A 17,480-nucleotide genomic window follows, 5' to 3' on the forward strand; every position below is an offset into this window, starting at 1 on the left:
GCCCCCTCGCTCCCCACGCAGGCGTAGCAAAGCGCACGCCTGGCCCCACCCCTCATCCGCGTTCTCTTACAGGCGGCTCCGCCCACCGATGCTGCCAAGGTCTCTCTCCCAAGCAGGTGGGTCCTATAGCAACCAGGGTGCTGGGAGGAGGTCTCTGCAGATTGGAAATTAATAATAGCGTTAGCTTGCCTTGTGCGGCAGCCGCGCCAAATGTTTCAGACTCTTGGAACATCCTAGATCAGTGGTTTTCAAAGTGTCCCCGGACCAGCAGCATCATTATCAACTGAGAACTGGTTAGAAATGCAAGTAGTTGGTTCCCACTTACTGAATGGGAAACTCCAGGTGGTGATTCTGATGCAGCTGAAGTGTGAGAATCTCCGCCCTTTAAAGCAGGTGTGACTTTTTTATCTCCATTTTCCGAAGAAGAGCGAACTGTGGCCTGGAGAAGTTAAGCAACTTGCTCAAGATCACAGCCAATTAATGGCAGAACCTGATTCCAACCCAGTTCTTCCGGACCTGAAGTACTCTGGGAACAGGGATTTGGGGGTTGATTTTACTCAAACAGCGTCCCAACGCGTCTCCTACAGCGTCCCAGCGCGTCTCCTGAGTGCTGCTTTCTGGATTACATGAAAGTGCTTTCCCGGTTCTGGGCTCCTCATGGACATACTTCACCCCTCCTGGCCTAGACTCAAATGTTGTGGAGCTTAAGCTCTCCCCTGACACTTCCCATTGTAGCCCATTGTCTTTAGGGGGACAGCTCCCACAGTAATCCAGCTGTAAGCACTAAAATATCAAAGACTCATAGGCTTTGGTTTAGGAATCCCACTTTAAGAAATAAAGGCACCATGTTGCTGGATGGTTGTTACACCCCACAATATTGAATCTCTCCCTTCCAGTCAAAGATTTATTTATTTATTTTCAAAAAGCATACCAGATTATAAAAATATATGCATGAGATTTTTCAATGGCAAAAAACTGGAACCAACCTAAATGCTCATTGACAGGTTAAATAAATGGTTGAATAAATCACGGTACATTCATTCTATGGAATATTATGCAGCTTTGCAAAAGAACGAGGTAGGTGTACTCCTTCAGGTATATTAAGAATGTATTTTTAAGGGGAAAAAAGAAGATGCAAAGTAATGTGCATTGTATGATTCCATTTTTGAATTAGAAATAATCCTATGTGGGGGAATGTGTGTATGATCACAGAAAAAGATTTGAAAGAATTCACTCTACACCTTTGGGGGAAATTGGAGGAGGACTTTTCACTGAAGCTAAAGGTTTTGGGTCTCCCTGAGCTAAGAGGTTGGCAGAGGACACTGGGATCCCCTTCTTTTACCTGGGTTTCAGATTCCTGGGAGGACCAAGAATTCTATCAGAAACATGTAGTAAGGGATCTGCTGATGGAATTAAGTCTCAAGACTTGTTTCTTTAAATGTGGTCCTTGGACCAGAAACATTGGCCTCATCTGGGAGCATGTTAGAAGTGCAGAATCTCAGACTCCTCCAAATCGGCAGAATCAGAACCTGCATTCCAACAAGACTCCCCAAATAATTAGTACACACATTAATGTTTGAGAAGTACTTTCCTGAATCACTCTTCACTTTATTGCTCACATAGAACCCAAACCACGAGGACAGGAAAAAAATTTGAGTGGCTCAAATATTGCACTAAATTCACATTTTAGAATGTATTCATTCATTTATGCAAGCAACACTCAAACATACACAGACAATGTGCTCCCTGCCTGTGTTGAGTCCTAGGAAGAGAGAGTTGAAGTAGAATAGTCCTTGCCTTTAAGAAGGTCAGTCCTAGTAAGGGATATAACAAGTAATAATAAAAATAATAGCTAACATTTATCAAGCACCTACTATGTAGCAGGTGTGGTGGTAGACTCTACCTTCATCTATATCATGTCAGTTCATCTTCACAACTACCTTAGGCCAGGCACAAAAGTGGGTACCTGTAGTCCCAGCTACTCTGGAGGCTGAGGGAGGATTGCTTAAGCCCAGGAGTTCGAGGCCAGCCTGGACAACTTAGCAAGATGCTATCTCTATCTTTTTTTTTTTTTTTTTTTTTTGAGACAGAGTCTCACTGTGTTGTCCCGGCTAGAGTGCCGTGGCGTCAGCCTAGCTCACAGAACCTCAAACTCCTGGGCTCAAGCGATCCTACTGCCTCAGCCTCCCGAGTAGCTGGGACTACAGGCATGTGCCACCATGCCTGGCTAATTTTTTGTATATATTTTTAGTTGTCCGATTAATTTCTTTCTAATTTTAGTAGAGGCGGGGTCTTGCTCTTGCTCAGGCTGGTCTCGAACTCCTGAGCTTAAACAATCCGCCCACCTCAGCCTCCCAGAGCGCTAGGATTACAGGCGTGAGCCACCGCGCCCAGCCTATCTTTTTTTTTTTTTTTTTGTCTATTTCTTTTGCTTTTTACTCAAGATCCTCCTGCCTCAGCCAAGCTGCTATCTCTAAAAAACAAACAAAAACAACCTTAGAAGCTATGTGCTATTATTATCCCTGATTAAAAGCTTTAAGTGCTTAATAAGCTAAGATCTAAACTGCAGTCTGTCTTATTTCAAGGTACATGGTTCAAATCATTTCAATGACATAAGATCAGAACTTTGATAAGAGGTGGCACAGCGGGCCATGAGAGTCTACAAGAGAAAGTGACTGATAACTTGGTTTAGGAAAGGCTTCCATGAAAAGGAGGAGGGACACCGGAGCTGGGTGCCATGTGGCAGCCTGACTCAGGAGAAGTTGGGCGATGGGAGTTTCCCTTCTGCCCTCATGCTGCAGTTTGCTAAGGAAGGAGAAAGGCAAGGAGAAAACTGAACACTGACAATATACATCATTGCTGTAATCCATTCTACACTCAGAACAACCTGGCAGTTAGGTGCTATTTCAAACCTGGATTCTATTCTGAGTGCAATGGGATGCCATTCTAAGGGTTCAAGCAGGAGCTTAGTTTAAGATCATGCCAGTTGCTGGATGAAGAATGGATGGGGGCAGGGCGAGGTAGAACAGAAGCAGAGATACCAGATAGGTGCAATTGCAGGCTATGGAAGGAAGACATTATAAGCCCCTCTTGAGAAAACAAAAATATAGTTAGACCATGAGCTTCCATTTTAAGAAAGGATTCAGTTTTTTTTCTCTGTAAAATACTTTGCTGGCTGGATATGTCAGGCTAAGGTAGTGGTCCTCAAAGTGTGGTTGAGCAGAACTGGTATCACCTGGGAATTTGTTAGAAATGCACATTCTCAGGCCCACCCAAGAAAACCTGAATCGGAAACTCTGAGGATGAGGCCCAGCATTCTCTGTGTTTTGTTAAGCCTTCCAGGTGATGCTGAGGCTCACTCAAGTTTGAGAAGTGCTGGGCTAAGAAGAGAGTCTCAGGCAGATACTTTTTATTTGCACTCTGGTACAATCCACCCAAGGAGAAACCCTCCTTCAATATTTAGAGGACATTATTTAGGTAATTACACAAGTCATAAAACAATGGCCAATGAGAAATTAATGATAAATGTTCTAGTTCCAGCAATATGCAACTTAATCCTGGAAACTTTCCTTCTGTGAAACATCTTAAAATGAGTAGAGGGGTTAAACAAACAATTAGGCCAGGTGCGGTGGCTCACACTGGTAATCCTAGCACTCTGGGTGGCTGAGGTGGGAGGATTGCTTGAGCTCAGGAGTTTGAGACCAGCCTGAGCAAGAGCAAGACCCTGTCTCTAATAAAAATAGAAAAATTAGCCAGGTATTGTGGTGAATGCCTGTAGTCTCAGCTACTTGGGAGGCTGAGGCAGGAGGATTGCTTGAGTCCAGGAGTGTGAGATTGCTGTGAACTAGGCTGATGCCACGGCTCTCTATCCAGGGCGACAGAGTGAGACTTTGTCTCAAAAAAACAAACAAATAAAAACAAACAACAACAAAAAACCCATTAGACACAGTTAAAGAGAGAAATATTGAACTGAAAGATGGAGCTGAAAAAATTACCCAGAATGAAATATATAGAAAAAAATCATAGATATAAAAGGGAGATTCAGATACCTGAAGAGTAGAAAGAATAAATTCAGTATTTGCCTGATAGAAGTTCTAGTAAGAGCAAATAGTAAGGATGAGGGAGAGGCAATATTTGAAAGAAATGGCTGAGAATTACCCCAAATTGATGAAAGGCCTGAGTTCTCATATTCAGGAAGCCTGAATATATTCCAACAGAATAAATGAACATGTATCTATACCTAAACACCAGAACACCAAAAACAAGGAAATGTTGAGATCTGGAAAAAAAAAATGAATAGTGAGTACACAAATGTCATCATATTTTTCTCTCTAGTGTTATTCAGTGTATTATTGATTATAGTATGCTTGGGGTGATGAATATGTTATGAGACTAAATAGTGATATAGGGGCACAACACTGTGAATGTACTAAATGTCACTGAATTGCACACTTTACAATGGTTAAAATGCTAAATTTTATGAGTGTTTTACAACAATAAAAAAGATTATACCAGTTCATGTAAATGAAACATCAGTAAAGCTTGCTATGCATCTTTTCCTAGATGATTTTTTAAAACCTTTTTATTTCAAAATAACTATAAGCACATAATAAATTGCAAAAATAGTACAGAGAGGTCCCATGCACCCATCACCCATTTTCCTTTAGTACCCTCTTACCCTATAGTACATTATTAAAACCAGGAACTTGATACTGGCATGATTTAACTAGCACGCAGACTTTATTCAGATTTTTTGATGAATTGTTTTAGAAGATATAAAATATCCAGTGCAGCTTTCCACTAGTTAAGATAAACAATTTTACTGTTCTCATCCCATCGAAGAAAATGTTTTGATTTTTTTAAAAATAAAATGAGTTCTGTTTTTTCCCCCTGAAACCTTAAAAACAACTCAAAGTTTTTCATTTTAGTTTTTAATATCTTCCCAAAGCCAGGACTGAATTAAGGGGGTGGCAGTGGAGATAAAGAGAAAAAGGTGGCTTTGAGATGGAAACAAATGGATTAAAATGGATTTGGTTATCATAGCAGAAGGAGGAAGGAAGAATACTTGGGTTCCGGCTTCAACAACTGAGTGAAGGCTGGGACCCTTATTGAGACAGAGAAGTCTTGGGAAGGGTTGGTTTGTAGGGAACATCATGAGTTTGGTCTCAGGCTTGTTCGGATGAGATGTCTCTGGGACATCTAAGTGGAAGTCCAGTAGGCTGTTAAAGAAAGGGTCTAGAGGACAGAAGGGAAAACTGAGCTGAAGTCACACAACTGGAGAGGGGCACAACACACAGATCATATTTAAAGTTCCCCCCAACCCCTGTTCATTTATTCCATAAATAGTTATTAAGTGATTCTAAGCCTTAGGGATGCACAGGTGAAGAGAGACAAGGTCGGCCCCTGTCCTCTTGGATCTTATGTTCAGTGCAGGCAGTTTGGATGTCAGAGAAAGGACAGGGTGGTGGCTTTTTCCAGGCAGGCTCAAGGAGGGAGGTCACAATGTGTACCTTGTGATGAGATCCATGATGTAACTGGGATGGCAGCAAGGACCCCACTGGGAGCCAGGCCTCCCTCCTGCAGGACTAAGCCTCATGTTCTCTCTCTGTCCTGGCATCTTCTATTCCACACCCAGTCAGAGATCTCTTTGGGGGTGAGCAAATGGATAGGGAGGCAGGAGATGAGGGGCTGGAAGGAGGGGTGGGGTGGAGGGTTGGGGAGCCATGGAGGCTGACAGGACAGAGGGACACTCGTGCTGCCTTTGATCTCAGCGCCTCCTCCTTCCAGGCAGAGAAGCCAGTCCGCTGCCTGCCACAGGAGTCTTTGCCTGGGCCACACATGAAGCGCTGGCAGATTTTTGTCCTGTGGGTCTTTTGGGTGCTCATCTTATGGCTGACGGCCCCCTGCTTGGATCTGACACCTGAATCAGCACTCCAGGAAGAACAGACATACTTGGTACCATGGAGTTGCACCTGCCCTTGGTTCAAATCCAGGAAGTGTGGCTGCCCTTCTGAGACCTTCAACTGCTCCTCCTGCCACCACGCAGCTGGAGGATGTAACTGGTTTGACGCACGCTGTGAGAAGACCAAGGGGTACCTGATGAGGACAAAAGAGTCTATGGCCTCTGACACTGTGCTCTGGTGGCTGGTCAGTGGTCAGCCCTGGGCCCAGTCCCATCCTCCAGCCTTACTGGGCCTTGCCCGTCTCCTACTCTCTGGCCCAAACCCCTGCCCTGGGCCCAGGCGTGGTGCATCTCCCGTCTCCATAGCCACAACCCCTGCCTTCTGGATGGAAGCCTCGCCCTCCCAGGTCTGTGCTCCTTCACCCGGCCCAGCCCCAATCTCCTCCCTCCTGCTGTTCCCAGGGCATGAACTCAGGGAGTGAGCTTGGCAAAGTGTGGACGACACTATTTAAAGTGATTCCCAGACCCTCCACAAGCCATTTTGATCTCTCCTGTGGGGCTTGTGCGATGCTGGGGAGCCCACAGATCCTGCCTGGCTCTGGCCTGGGCAGCAACATGGACCAGCACCCCGTGGCCTTCAGGTGGGTGCTGAGGACAGGGTGGAGCGGGAAGGCCAGGCGTGCCCCAAAGTCCTGTCAGTCTCTGCTCTCCTTCCCAGGGTGAACCTGGCCCTGATCTGGGGCTTCGAGACAGATGTGGGGAACTAACCCACAGATGCTTCATCTGTCCCAGGAACGCCAGCGACCAAGGTTCCTGGAGGTAGCTGCCGCTGCTGCTGCAGCTTCCTGACCTGGCAAGGACTTCAGACACTCTGAGTGACGAGGTATGGAGTTGTCCCAGACATTCTCAGTGTGGGGGCAATGGGAGGCCACTGCAGGGGGCCACAGCAGGCACTCAGGGGAAACCCTCTGAGAGCTTACTGGGGGCACCTGGGGCGGATGAAACTCCCCACCTCCAATTCTTTCTTAGATTTCAGAAGATGGCCCAGTTTTCTAGTGGCATAGGACATGGCAAAGACAAGGTGGGGGGATAGGAAGGAAACGGATGTGGCTGTGGGCTGCAGTGGGGAGGGCCCCAGGTACCACCAGGGCAACTGGCTGGATGACCAGGGCTGGGGGCCATCCCTGGGGCTCATGGCTCTGTTCCGTGTCTTGCACACCTGTGCCCAGGCAGGAGCTCCTGGGCTCAACGCTCCTCCTGCCTTAGCCTCCCGAGTAGCCAGGACTCCAGGTGCACCACTGCGTCCAGCTCGCTTCATCCCTTTTCACCGCTGCCCTCCTCTCATGCCCCGGGGAATCCTCTCTCTCCCTCCAACATGATGAGGAGCAGCTAGTTGATGCTCTCTCTTTTGGGCTCGTGGATGGCTCTTCGGGAGTGCTTACCTCACTGTGTCCTGAGTCTGTGTTCCCTGAGAAGGTGAGCTCCATCCTCCTCCCAGCTCCTGGAGGCAGCCTGTCACACTAGATGCTGAATGAGGGGAGATGGGGGTAAGGACAGGAGTCTGCTGTGACACACCCTTCCATCATCCACCAGGTCACCCTCTTTGGATTTGGATCAGAACAGCAAGGAAAGTGGTTCTATTACTGGGAGGATGCTAATCAGACCAATTACTCCAAGGAGATGCTGTCCCTGGATGGTACAGTAGCAGAAATGGAAGCTGTTCATCAACTGCAGTGTGTGGGCACTGCCCACACGTGATGCTGAGCTGAGTCCCACAAGTCCTAGTCCTTGGGTGTGAATGCAGGGGAGTGCTGGGATTACAGCAGCAGCAACAGCAGCAGTGTGACTGTGAAGACTCTCAGGGGTAATGAGCAAGAGGAAATTCTATGGAGATCAGTCTGGTGCTGAATAAAATCCTGGCCTGATTCTCTTACCTGTGAGCAAAGTGTCTGGAAGGAAGGGCCAGACTTCACCTCCAGAGCTCAGGGCACACCTGATCCCCAGAGCATGAGGTGGGTGTAATTTAGACCCAACTCCATGCAAAGTACAAACCCAGACTTTGAGTCATTGGGGGAGGCTCTTTTCCCACGCAGAGAAGCCTCCGTCTTTCATCCCCACTGTAGGGTAGATTTCTTCTCTAGTCCAGCTTTTCACTTGAAGGTTTAGCATTTTGAGGTTCTCAGGGTCTTTTTTAGGGGCCTCAGTTCCAATCCTCTGCCTCCTCTGGGCTCAAGGCCCTCTGCCCACCTGGGCCTTAAAACTCCTAAATTTCTTGGCTGTTTTTCAGTTCTCTTTTCAGTTCTGGCCTCTGGGGACTTCCTGTTTTTCTTTTGACCTTTGCTCTGTATTTAAGATCATTTTTATTAAAATAATATATGGTATGTATATATGTATGCTTGTAAATTTTCCAATTAACTTGGGAAGGGTACATAAAACATTAGCAATGGCCTCAGGGAGCAGACAGGTAAGGAGGAACAAGGGATGGATGGATATTTTCTCTTCATTTACTGTTTGTACCTTTTGGATTATGTACCACAGACCCATATTATACATTCAAAAATAAATACGGTTTTTAAAAATTTGAATATTATGTTTTGTCTAGCAGTTCTGGGCATTTGTAGTAGAAGGATTTTCAGGTTATCTTTTAATTCATCACTTTGCTAGAAGTGGAGCCCAAATTCAGTCTTCAGAGCTAGCCTGTTGTTCCATGAGCTGGCTGCCTCTGGGTGAGGCCAGTGTGTGATGAGGCCAGCGCATCCCAAGGGCAGCAGCCAGTCGCCTTATTTCTTACACTGAGTGGTATAACACAGCGGAAGAGAAGGTCTCTACAGCCACTGACCATGGCGCTTCTCAAAGCATCACGGACAGGGAGGGAAAGTTCAGATCCAGAATGTCTTTTCCAGTAAGGACAAATGGGTGCCACCAGGTGGCTGGGTAGTTCCCTTGGGGAGTGTCACCAGGGGGGGATTGGTGCTGGCAAATTTGGTGTTCAGACGAGCAGTAGTCAGGTGAGCCCAGGTGAGGAGTCCACGTTGTCATCCGTACTGTAGCCTCTATTCTGAGCACTTTGCTCCTACGCTCATTGAACAAGTGCTGGGGAATTACATGGGTATATTGCTTTAATTTTTGTTTTCAGTTTTCAGATATTATCTATTGGTTTCTAGTCTGGAAGAAAAACAGTTAAGCCTCTTACACCATTCTTCCCCTTAGTTATTCCCCTTTCCAGCCTCCATAAAATAGTTACCTCACCATTTTGGTTATTATGGCTTCAAAAAAATTGCTTAGTTTCCTATGTACCCATCATTAACTCTTTCCCAAACTTTGAGAGATTGGCAAATCTCCTCTCAATGTGATCAAACACATCAAATTGATCAGTTTTACTATTTTTGGAGGAAGTAGAATTTGCTAGGACAGTCTATGGAAGTAGACTGTTCCATACATGGAACTGCAAAAAAAATGGTTATCTATATGGACAAAGATAAAATTGAATCCCTACCACAGAGCATATATAAAAATTCAACCCTAGATGGGTTAAGGGCTGAAATGTCAAAAACAAAACTTGGAAACTCAAGTAGAAAATATAAACCTTTTAGACCCTGTGGCAGAAAAAGATTGCTTAAACATGACACAAAAAGTACTGGCTATAAAAGATTGATAAATTTGACTACATTAAATGTAAGAACTTTTGTTCCTCCAGACCCCTTCAAGTCGAAAAAACTTCAAAACCCAGAGAAGATGATCACTATACACGTAACTGAGAAAAGTTAGTATCAATACTACATAAAGAATTCTTAAACAATAAGAGCAAAAACAACCATTTGAAAAAAAGGACAAAAGACATAAACTGACACAGAGGGAAAAAACCACATATGGTCAATAAACATTTGAGCACCAATATGATTGGTGTCAGGGAAGTTATCAAGACCACAAATGAGATACCATTTTCCATCTTAATTCTTAATAGTCAAATATTTAAAAGTCCAATTATACCAAGTAATGGAGAAGATGTGGACCCACAGATCTCTGATATATTAGTATAGACACAAATGGTGAAAAATGGCCAAAAAAAAATGTGAGGAAAAAACGTGAACATTCAAAAACTCTCTGACTCAGCAATTCTACCCTTCAGTATGTACTAAGAGAAATGCATAAGAATGTTCTCAGCAGCACTCTTTCAAATTAAAAACAAAAAAACAAAAAAACACCTGGATATAACCACAATGTTCATCAACACAAGCATATTTTTAATTTTTAAGGACTTTCTTGTTCTCTGAACATTCCTTTTTAAAACTGACTCCTGTTCACATTTCAGAGACTCCAATCTGCTCTTAGCAACTCATGATATAACATTTGCCCCTTGTGTTTTCTCTGTTTCCTCTGGGCTCCTTTTCTCTGTATCTTTTAGTCTCTAGTTAGAAGGTTTTCTCACACATCTGGCAATCTTTTGCTTTCCTTTTCATTTGAAGAGAGTCACTATTTCAGTTACCTATCACTGTTAAATAAACAAACCAAAACTTAGTGATTTAAACAACAATCATTTATTTGTTCCTGATTTTGCAACATGAGTAGGACTCAGTGGGGACATCTCTGTGTTCCACATGGCTTTGGCTGAGGCGGCTCAAATGGAGCCAGAGAATTCACTTTAAGGATGGCTCACTCACAGACCCAGCAAGTTGATTCTGGCTGCGGGCTGGGAGAGTTCAGCAGGGACTGTTGGCCAGGGGCTTTCATTACCATCCATGTGGGTCTCTCAGTGTGGCTGCTGGGGCTTACAAAGGCTTTCCAAGAAGGACAACCCCAAAGGGAGCATTCCTAGAGGAGGGAAGTAGAAGCTGCCAGTGCTCTTATTGGAGAGATGTCCAAACGTCAATGTCTTCACATTTTTCTGTTGGGTGTTTCCTTTCAATCCTCCTCCCCCACCTCAATTCCAGCCTCAGCCATGCTTGGTCTTTTGTGCTCAACCTCTCCAGAGAGTAGAAGGTAGTTTCTTGTGTGAGGTGGGGGCAGAGCACAGGTTGGAACTGGAGCCAACTTGCTCCTTATAAATAATGTCAACCCATCTTCCTACTTACAGCTCCACCTTTATTCCCATTTCACAGCTGATGAGTTCAACTCAAGACTTCCTGTGGTAAGAATCGTCTTTCTTCTTATTATTAAATAAATAACCTGTTGCCTGGCACATATTAGTTTTTTTCCATCTTGCTGTGTCTTTTTCCACTTGTCTATCTGCTATTCATCTTGGAAATGTTTGTTTATGTGCTCATCTGCTACTGCCTCTCCTCCAACTTTTCTTGTCTTTTGTGGGTTTGTGTATTTTTCATTCCTTTACTATTATTTTTAGGAAAGTGCTGAAAACTCTATGTTTAATCAAATGCTTTAGCTGTTTCCTGGGACTCTCCCTCACAGAGCTCATCTGCTATGCTGTGATTAAACCCAAGCAGCCATATGAAAGGAAATCAAGGCCCCCATACAAAAGTTCCACCAAGCCCCCAGCCAACAGCTTTCGATTTACTATTTGGGAAGGGAGAGCAAGCTCCACTTATACCTTCTTCTTTGTTAGTCCTCAGGTCAGGGAGTCAATGTGAGGAATGGGATAGAGGCTGAGGATACTTACTACAAAATAGTCACTCAGACCCTGGGAAAATAAACATATGTGTTTGTGGTACTATTAGACCTATGTGAGGTAAGCTTTGATTAAAACTCCAGTTATCACCATATATCCAAACTGACACTTAATGGCATTTTGCTTTCCCAGGAATTGATGTTAGCTCAGAACTAGTGCATGATACCCCACAAAGGTCTACATGTTTCTGTTTCCCCACTTATGGATGCTATAGAAAAAAGCCATGGGCTTCTTGTGAAAATCTAGAAAAAAGATTCAAAATATATCCTTGTAATATTACTGGAGAATTCGCCTCACATATCAATCTCTGTCTTTTAAATAATAAATTTAGTCTATTTATATTTACTGTGTTCCTACTGAAACCTTGTTATTTATTGCTGCCAGGTCTGGATGGTAGTCAGGTTCCACTCACACATGCAGCCTCCGCAGATACTCACCAGCCAGGAGAGGGGGTAGAAAGCCACCTCAACACTGCTAGGGTGGGATGGTATCAGGCTGTGCTCACGTAAGCAACTTCTGCAGATGTCTGCCAGCTGGGATAATATTCACGGATATGCTTATACACAATGCCCACTGCCTCGGTGAGGGAATGGCACCATCTTGCTGTTGCCGGAGCAAGATAGCAGGTTTCACTCACATAAGGTAGCCTCCACAAAGCACCTGATGGCTGGGAAGGGGAACTTCCTTGATACTGCTGGCTGAGATAGTGTTCAGGGCTCTGCTCACATAATCCCAGTTCTGGTGCCACATATGGTGAAATGGGAGAGGGGAATGGATTTTTCTCATGGTGATTGGCTGGGGTAGAGTTGGTATTGTCAAAAAGATTTCATCTTGCAGTGCTCCCCTTCCCAGTCCTTTGGCTAAAGACAACAAGCTTATTTTTCAAAAAAATCTGTTATCTAACAGTGTTTCCAGGTTATAAGCTTCTCTAGCACTAGGTCTGAATGAGTAAGAGACCAAAAAAATCAGTAATAATAAAATAATTATACATTTTAACTCACTGCAGGTTTGGTCCTTGAGTCTTGAGGTTCCTAAACAGTTCACCTTGTTTTCTACACTTTCCACAGGGTTGAGGTTTGTTTCAGGAATTTTGTTCAGGGTTTTTAGCTACATGCAGCTGGAGCAGTAGAGAGAAATTTTTCTACTCCATCTTGTCTGAAACCAGAAGTCTACTCTCTTATTCTTAAACGAATACGTGAATGGCTAACCGAAGATCACCAGACAGTTGAAGAAACTTACATAATGAAAGAAAATGATTATGGTAAACAGCAGACAAACTGACATGCAAAAGGAAAAGATCTTTCAGTGATTGGAAGGACTTCCATTTCTGGCAATATGATACACTACATACAGTGAAAAACTTTGTTACGAAGCATCTAGAAACACTGGGAAGAATATAAACAACAGTATGAGCTTGCAAAAGGAATAAAGGAATAACACAGACGATGAATATGAAGATGGGTCTGGAATGAACAAAAAAAGGAAAATAGTCCTAGTTCATTAACACACTCTACAGGAAATATCATTTATCTAGTCATAATAACGTAAACACTGATAATAGGTTGACTTTCAGAATTAGCCTGTAGTTCTGTGCCACCCAACACGGTGGATAAGCACTTGAAACATAGCTAGTGCAGGTGAGGAACAAAATTTTAAACTTAATTTTATTTTAATTAATCTAAATTTTAAAATGAACATTCAATTCAGTTACTGGAAACCTTTCCAGTATTGTTATAACTTGGGTATGTAAATCTACTTTTTTGACTATGAAATTTTATAAAATTTATAGTTCATGTATTTCTGATGAAAACACAGTGTCTGAATTTAGACATAGTCTAAGTGTAAAATATACACTGGATGTAGAAGACTTCATTTAAAAAAATAAATAAATAAATAAAATAATAAAATAATATTTTACTAAAAATATTAAAATATCTTAATATTTTATATTGATTATATGTTGAAATGATAATATTTGTATATACTGGGTATATATATTAATTATTCAAATTAATTTTCTAGGCCAGGTGCGGTGGCTCACACCTGTAATCCTAGCACTCTGGGAGGCTGAGGCGGGTGGATCACTCAAGGTCAGGAGTTCGAGACCAGCCTGAGCAAGAGTGAGATCCCATCTCTACTAAAATAGAAAGAAATTATCTGGACAACTAAAACTATATATAGAAAAAAATTAGCTGGGCATGGTGGCACATGCCTGTAGTCCCAGCTACTCGGGAGGCTGAGGCAGTAGGATCGCTTGAGCCCAGGAGTTTGAGGTTGCTGTGAGCTAGGCTGAAGCCACGGCGCTGTAGCCCGGGAAACAGAATGAGACTCTGTCTCAAAAAAAAAAAAAAATTAATTTTCTGTTTCTTTTTACTTTTTTTAACTTTGGCTATTAGGAAATTATATATTAGAAAATTATATATATCTTTTGGACAGTACTGCTATAAATACAGCATGTGAAATTTAATTATGCTTACACAACGGAATGTAGATGTTATCATCTTTGATGATATAAAAGGTCAAGTTGCCAGTGTTGGGAAGAGTAAGGGGAAAATAATTGACAAATAAAAGACTTTAGAATAATATTCTCATTTAGAGAAAAAGGCTTCAAGTGAACTTATCTCAAAGTGACAGAAGAGACAGAGAGAGGGTAGGATCCATGTCATAAAGTTACCAAGATGACCAAGTGGTTATTACTAAACATAATGGTACGATGCTATAGAGCAGGGATTCTAGATGTAACGTCATGATGTGTTGGTATAAGCATACTCGGTAAAGATATGGAAGCAAATGCCAGGATAGTTAGAAGAGGTAGCCTCTAGGGAGAGGTGTCAGGGGTGGGCAGGAGATGGCTGCTACATGTCAAAACCTTCCTGAACTACATTATTTACCAAAAAATCCCACAACAATTTGCATGTATTTACCTTGATAACAATTCTTAAAAAGGAAAGGAAGTCAACCCCTGGGAGGTGTGAAGAGTTGCGTGCACCAAATATTCATGTTCATCAGTATGGGAAGTTCTCTCTGACCAGGAGGTTCCAGGTGGCCCTCTTGTTTCCCTCTCTGCCTCCTGCTTTTCCACCCCAGCCTGGACACTTATTCTCTCCCTCGACGCCCTCTTGTCCCCTGACACTTGACTTCCAAGCTTCCCTTGGCATCTGGTCTCTGAGCTGAGTGCCAAGGTAAAGAAGAGGCTTGCCTGTAAGACCACGTGGAAGAGGTCACAATGTGGCCTCTGTGATGAGGTCCCTGATATATTATTAATAGCTGGGCTGCCCCACAAGACCCGTTTGAGGATCAGTTTCCTCAGGGAGACCACAGGACACAAGAAGTGTCACCTCCTCCCTTCCTTTTAGCCTCTAGCCCAGGCCTTGTCATCCCCCCAGTGGATAGCAGGTGGCGAGGGGCGCAGAGGTGAGGTGCTGGGAGGAGGTGTGGTGTAGAGGGTGGGGAGCAGGATGGAAGCCACCAGGACGGGGAACATTGGGGAACTTTGTGGCTCTTCTCCTTCCCAGTGCCAGGTGTCAGAGCCAATCTACTGTCTGCCAGGAGCACCAGTGTCAGGGCCAGAGATGAAGATTCGATGCTGGAATTTGGGTCTGGTGGCGGCTACCTGTCTGCTTTTGTTGTGGCTCATGGCCTCCTTCCTAGACCAGTACTCCGGCCAGAACAATCTCTATGACATGGCCAGAACAGAGTCGAGGACCTGCCACTGTCCCAGCAACTCTTACAGAAAATGCGGCTGCTACCCTAAGGTCCACAATTGCTCCTCCTGCCTCCACATACCTGGCGAGTCTGACTGGTTTGACAGACGCTTTGAAAGAACCATTGAGCCCCTGCAGAGGTCAGAAGATCCCATGTCCTATGATGCTCTGGTATTGTGGCTGGTCAGTGCACATACTTTCTGTCCAGTGTCTGCCCCAACCCCAGGCTCGGCCATCTCTCCGTCACGGCCCCAGACTCTAACCTTCTTCCACAGGTAGCGGAAGCCTTGGCCAAGTCCCTAAATTGTTCCCTCCTGTGCTCCTAGGGACTTCAGAGCGCCAAGTTAGTGAAGGAGATTGAGAATAAGCAGAAGCAGCTGATTAAACCACCTCCCAGACGCCCGCTGGGCCCCGTGCAGTCCAACTGCCAGACCTGTGCAGTGGTGGGAAACTCAAGGTCCCTACGGGGCTCTGGCCTTGGCTCCAGGATTAACCAACATAACATGGTTCTCAGGTGGGTGCAGGGTAGGAGGTGGGGACCAGGAAGACCAGGCCAAAGCCTCCTCCTCCTCTAAATGCCCACCTTGCCTTCCTTCCCAGGATGAGCCAGGCCCCTGTCCAAGGCTTTGAGGCAGATGTGGGGAACACGACCACCATGCGCATTATGTATCCCGACACTGCCGGCACTCAGGACCCTGGTGCCCAGCTGCTGCTGCTTCCATTGAATTCATCTGCTCTGGAGTGGTTCATAAGTGCACTGCAAAGTCAGAGTCACGTCTGGAAGGCAAAAAAACCTGGGTATGTCTGTGAGGGGGGCTATGGTAGGGGGTGACAGTGGGATCTCCAAAGAGATCCTTGCTGGATATTGGGGTACACCCAAGGCTTACTTGACACAGGGCTGCTGTGTCAAAAAATAACTCTGAAATCCTGCCCATCCCTTTTTAGATATCAGATGGTCCAGTACCCTGGTGGAAAGGAAGACAAGGTGAGGGACCCAGGAAGGAAAAGGGAAAGTGGTAGGAGGATGTGGCTGTGGGCAGCCATGGGACAGGCTTCAGGTCAGCACCCTTCTCATCTTCCTTAGATCCTGGTCATCAGCCTCTCCTTCCTCAAGTACATCCAGGAAAGTTGGCTGGAGTACCAGGGACAGTATCCATCCTTGGGGTTCGTGGCTCTGTTGTATGCCTTGCACACCTGTGACCAGGTAAGATACCTTCTGCAATTCACAGGCCTTCAATCCTCTTCATTCCTCTACCACTAAAAACTTGTCTTCCCAGGGACCTCAAGTTAAATCTAAAGTTTTCTGCCTGGCTTTCAAGACCCTGCACGACCTGACCTTCCTCGTTCCCAGGCTCCCTCAATGGGCTTCCTTGGGTTCCCCAAACACACTAGCTGCCTTGTGCCTTCTCACTCGCTGTTCCCTCTGTCTGGAGTGCCCATCTCTTGTCTCCCAGGGGAATCCTCTCTTCTCTCAATATAATGAGGAGCAACTTGTTGATGCTCTCTCTTCTGGGCTCTGGGGTTGCTCTGTGAGCATTCAGAGTCTGTCTTCCCGGGAGAAGGTGAACTCCATTTTCCTCCCAGCTCCAAGAGGAAGCCTGGCACACTAGCCGTTGAGTGAGTGTTGCTGAAGGAAGGGTAGGAGGACTTGGGGGCAGGGCAGGACCCAGCCTGCTACCCTATGGCCATCTCTTGTCTTATCCCATCTCCCAGGTATCCTTATTTGGTTTTAGGGCAGACCGTCACAAAATGTGGTTCCGTTACTGGGATGATAAATATTGGTTTGACAACACCATGGAAAATTTCTCAGCAGAACGCAAGGTCATCCTTAAGCTGCAGTGTGAGGGGAAGATTCATTTCTACAGATGAAATGGTTCCACTGGAGGCCCCAGGAGGCCGCAGGTAGCCAAAGGGACCTTGGAGTGTCAGGTCCATCTCCCTGGATGGAGATCACTCTGCTACTGAATAAAACCCTAGCTTATTTCTCTCATTGGATTCCTGGTGGCATTAAAGGGTTACGTTCTATTACTGATTCTACGCAGCAAACATAGCACCATGTGACTCTTATACTATATATCTTGTCAAAAAATAAAATTAAAGGAAAATGGGGAAAAAAGCAAACCCTAAAGTTGAAAACAAATCAAATGGACCTAACTGTATATTAAATTGATAACATAACCCCCAGAGAAAAAATTATTTCAAGTTTCTTTAGAACCCAACGCATTGGCTATGCATCCTTTGTAGGATATTT

At 44.6% G+C, this 17,480-nt stretch overlaps 1 protein-coding gene across 1 annotated transcript; it reads left to right on the top strand.

Annotated features, from left to right (window-relative positions):
• The first annotated feature begins 5,838 nt into the window (after nucleotides 1-5,838).
• On the top strand, nucleotides 5,839-6,725 carry LOC105827588 (chromosome unknown open reading frame, human C20orf173). Its single transcript, XM_012665790.1, has 3 exons — nucleotides 5,839-6,147; nucleotides 6,365-6,543; nucleotides 6,695-6,725. Exons 1-3 carry the CDS (start codon nucleotides 5,839-5,841, stop codon nucleotides 6,723-6,725), a joined length of 519 nt encoding a protein of 172 aa, XP_012521244.1.
• Nucleotides 6,726-17,480: the final 10,755 nt, after the last annotated feature.

Source organism: Propithecus coquereli, unplaced genomic scaffold (genome assembly GCF_000956105.1).
Source record: "Propithecus coquereli isolate 6110/MARCELLA unplaced genomic scaffold, Pcoq_1.0 Scaffold122, whole genome shotgun sequence".
Classification (NCBI taxonomy): domain Eukaryota; kingdom Metazoa; phylum Chordata; class Mammalia; order Primates; family Indriidae; genus Propithecus; species Propithecus coquereli.

Coding starts and splice junctions, on each gene's coding strand:
- LOC105827588 (XM_012665790.1), top strand. CDS start 5,839: ATGAAGCGCTGGCAGATTTTTGTCCTGTGGGTCTTTTGGGTGCTCATC. Junction 6,148..6,364: donor ACACTGTGCTCTGGTGGCTG/GTCAGTGGTCAG, acceptor TGCTGTTCCCAG/GGCATGAACTCAGGGAGTGA. Junction 6,544..6,694: donor CAGCACCCCGTGGCCTTCAG/GTGGGTGCTGAG, acceptor CATCTGTCCCAG/GAACGCCAGCGACCAAGGTT.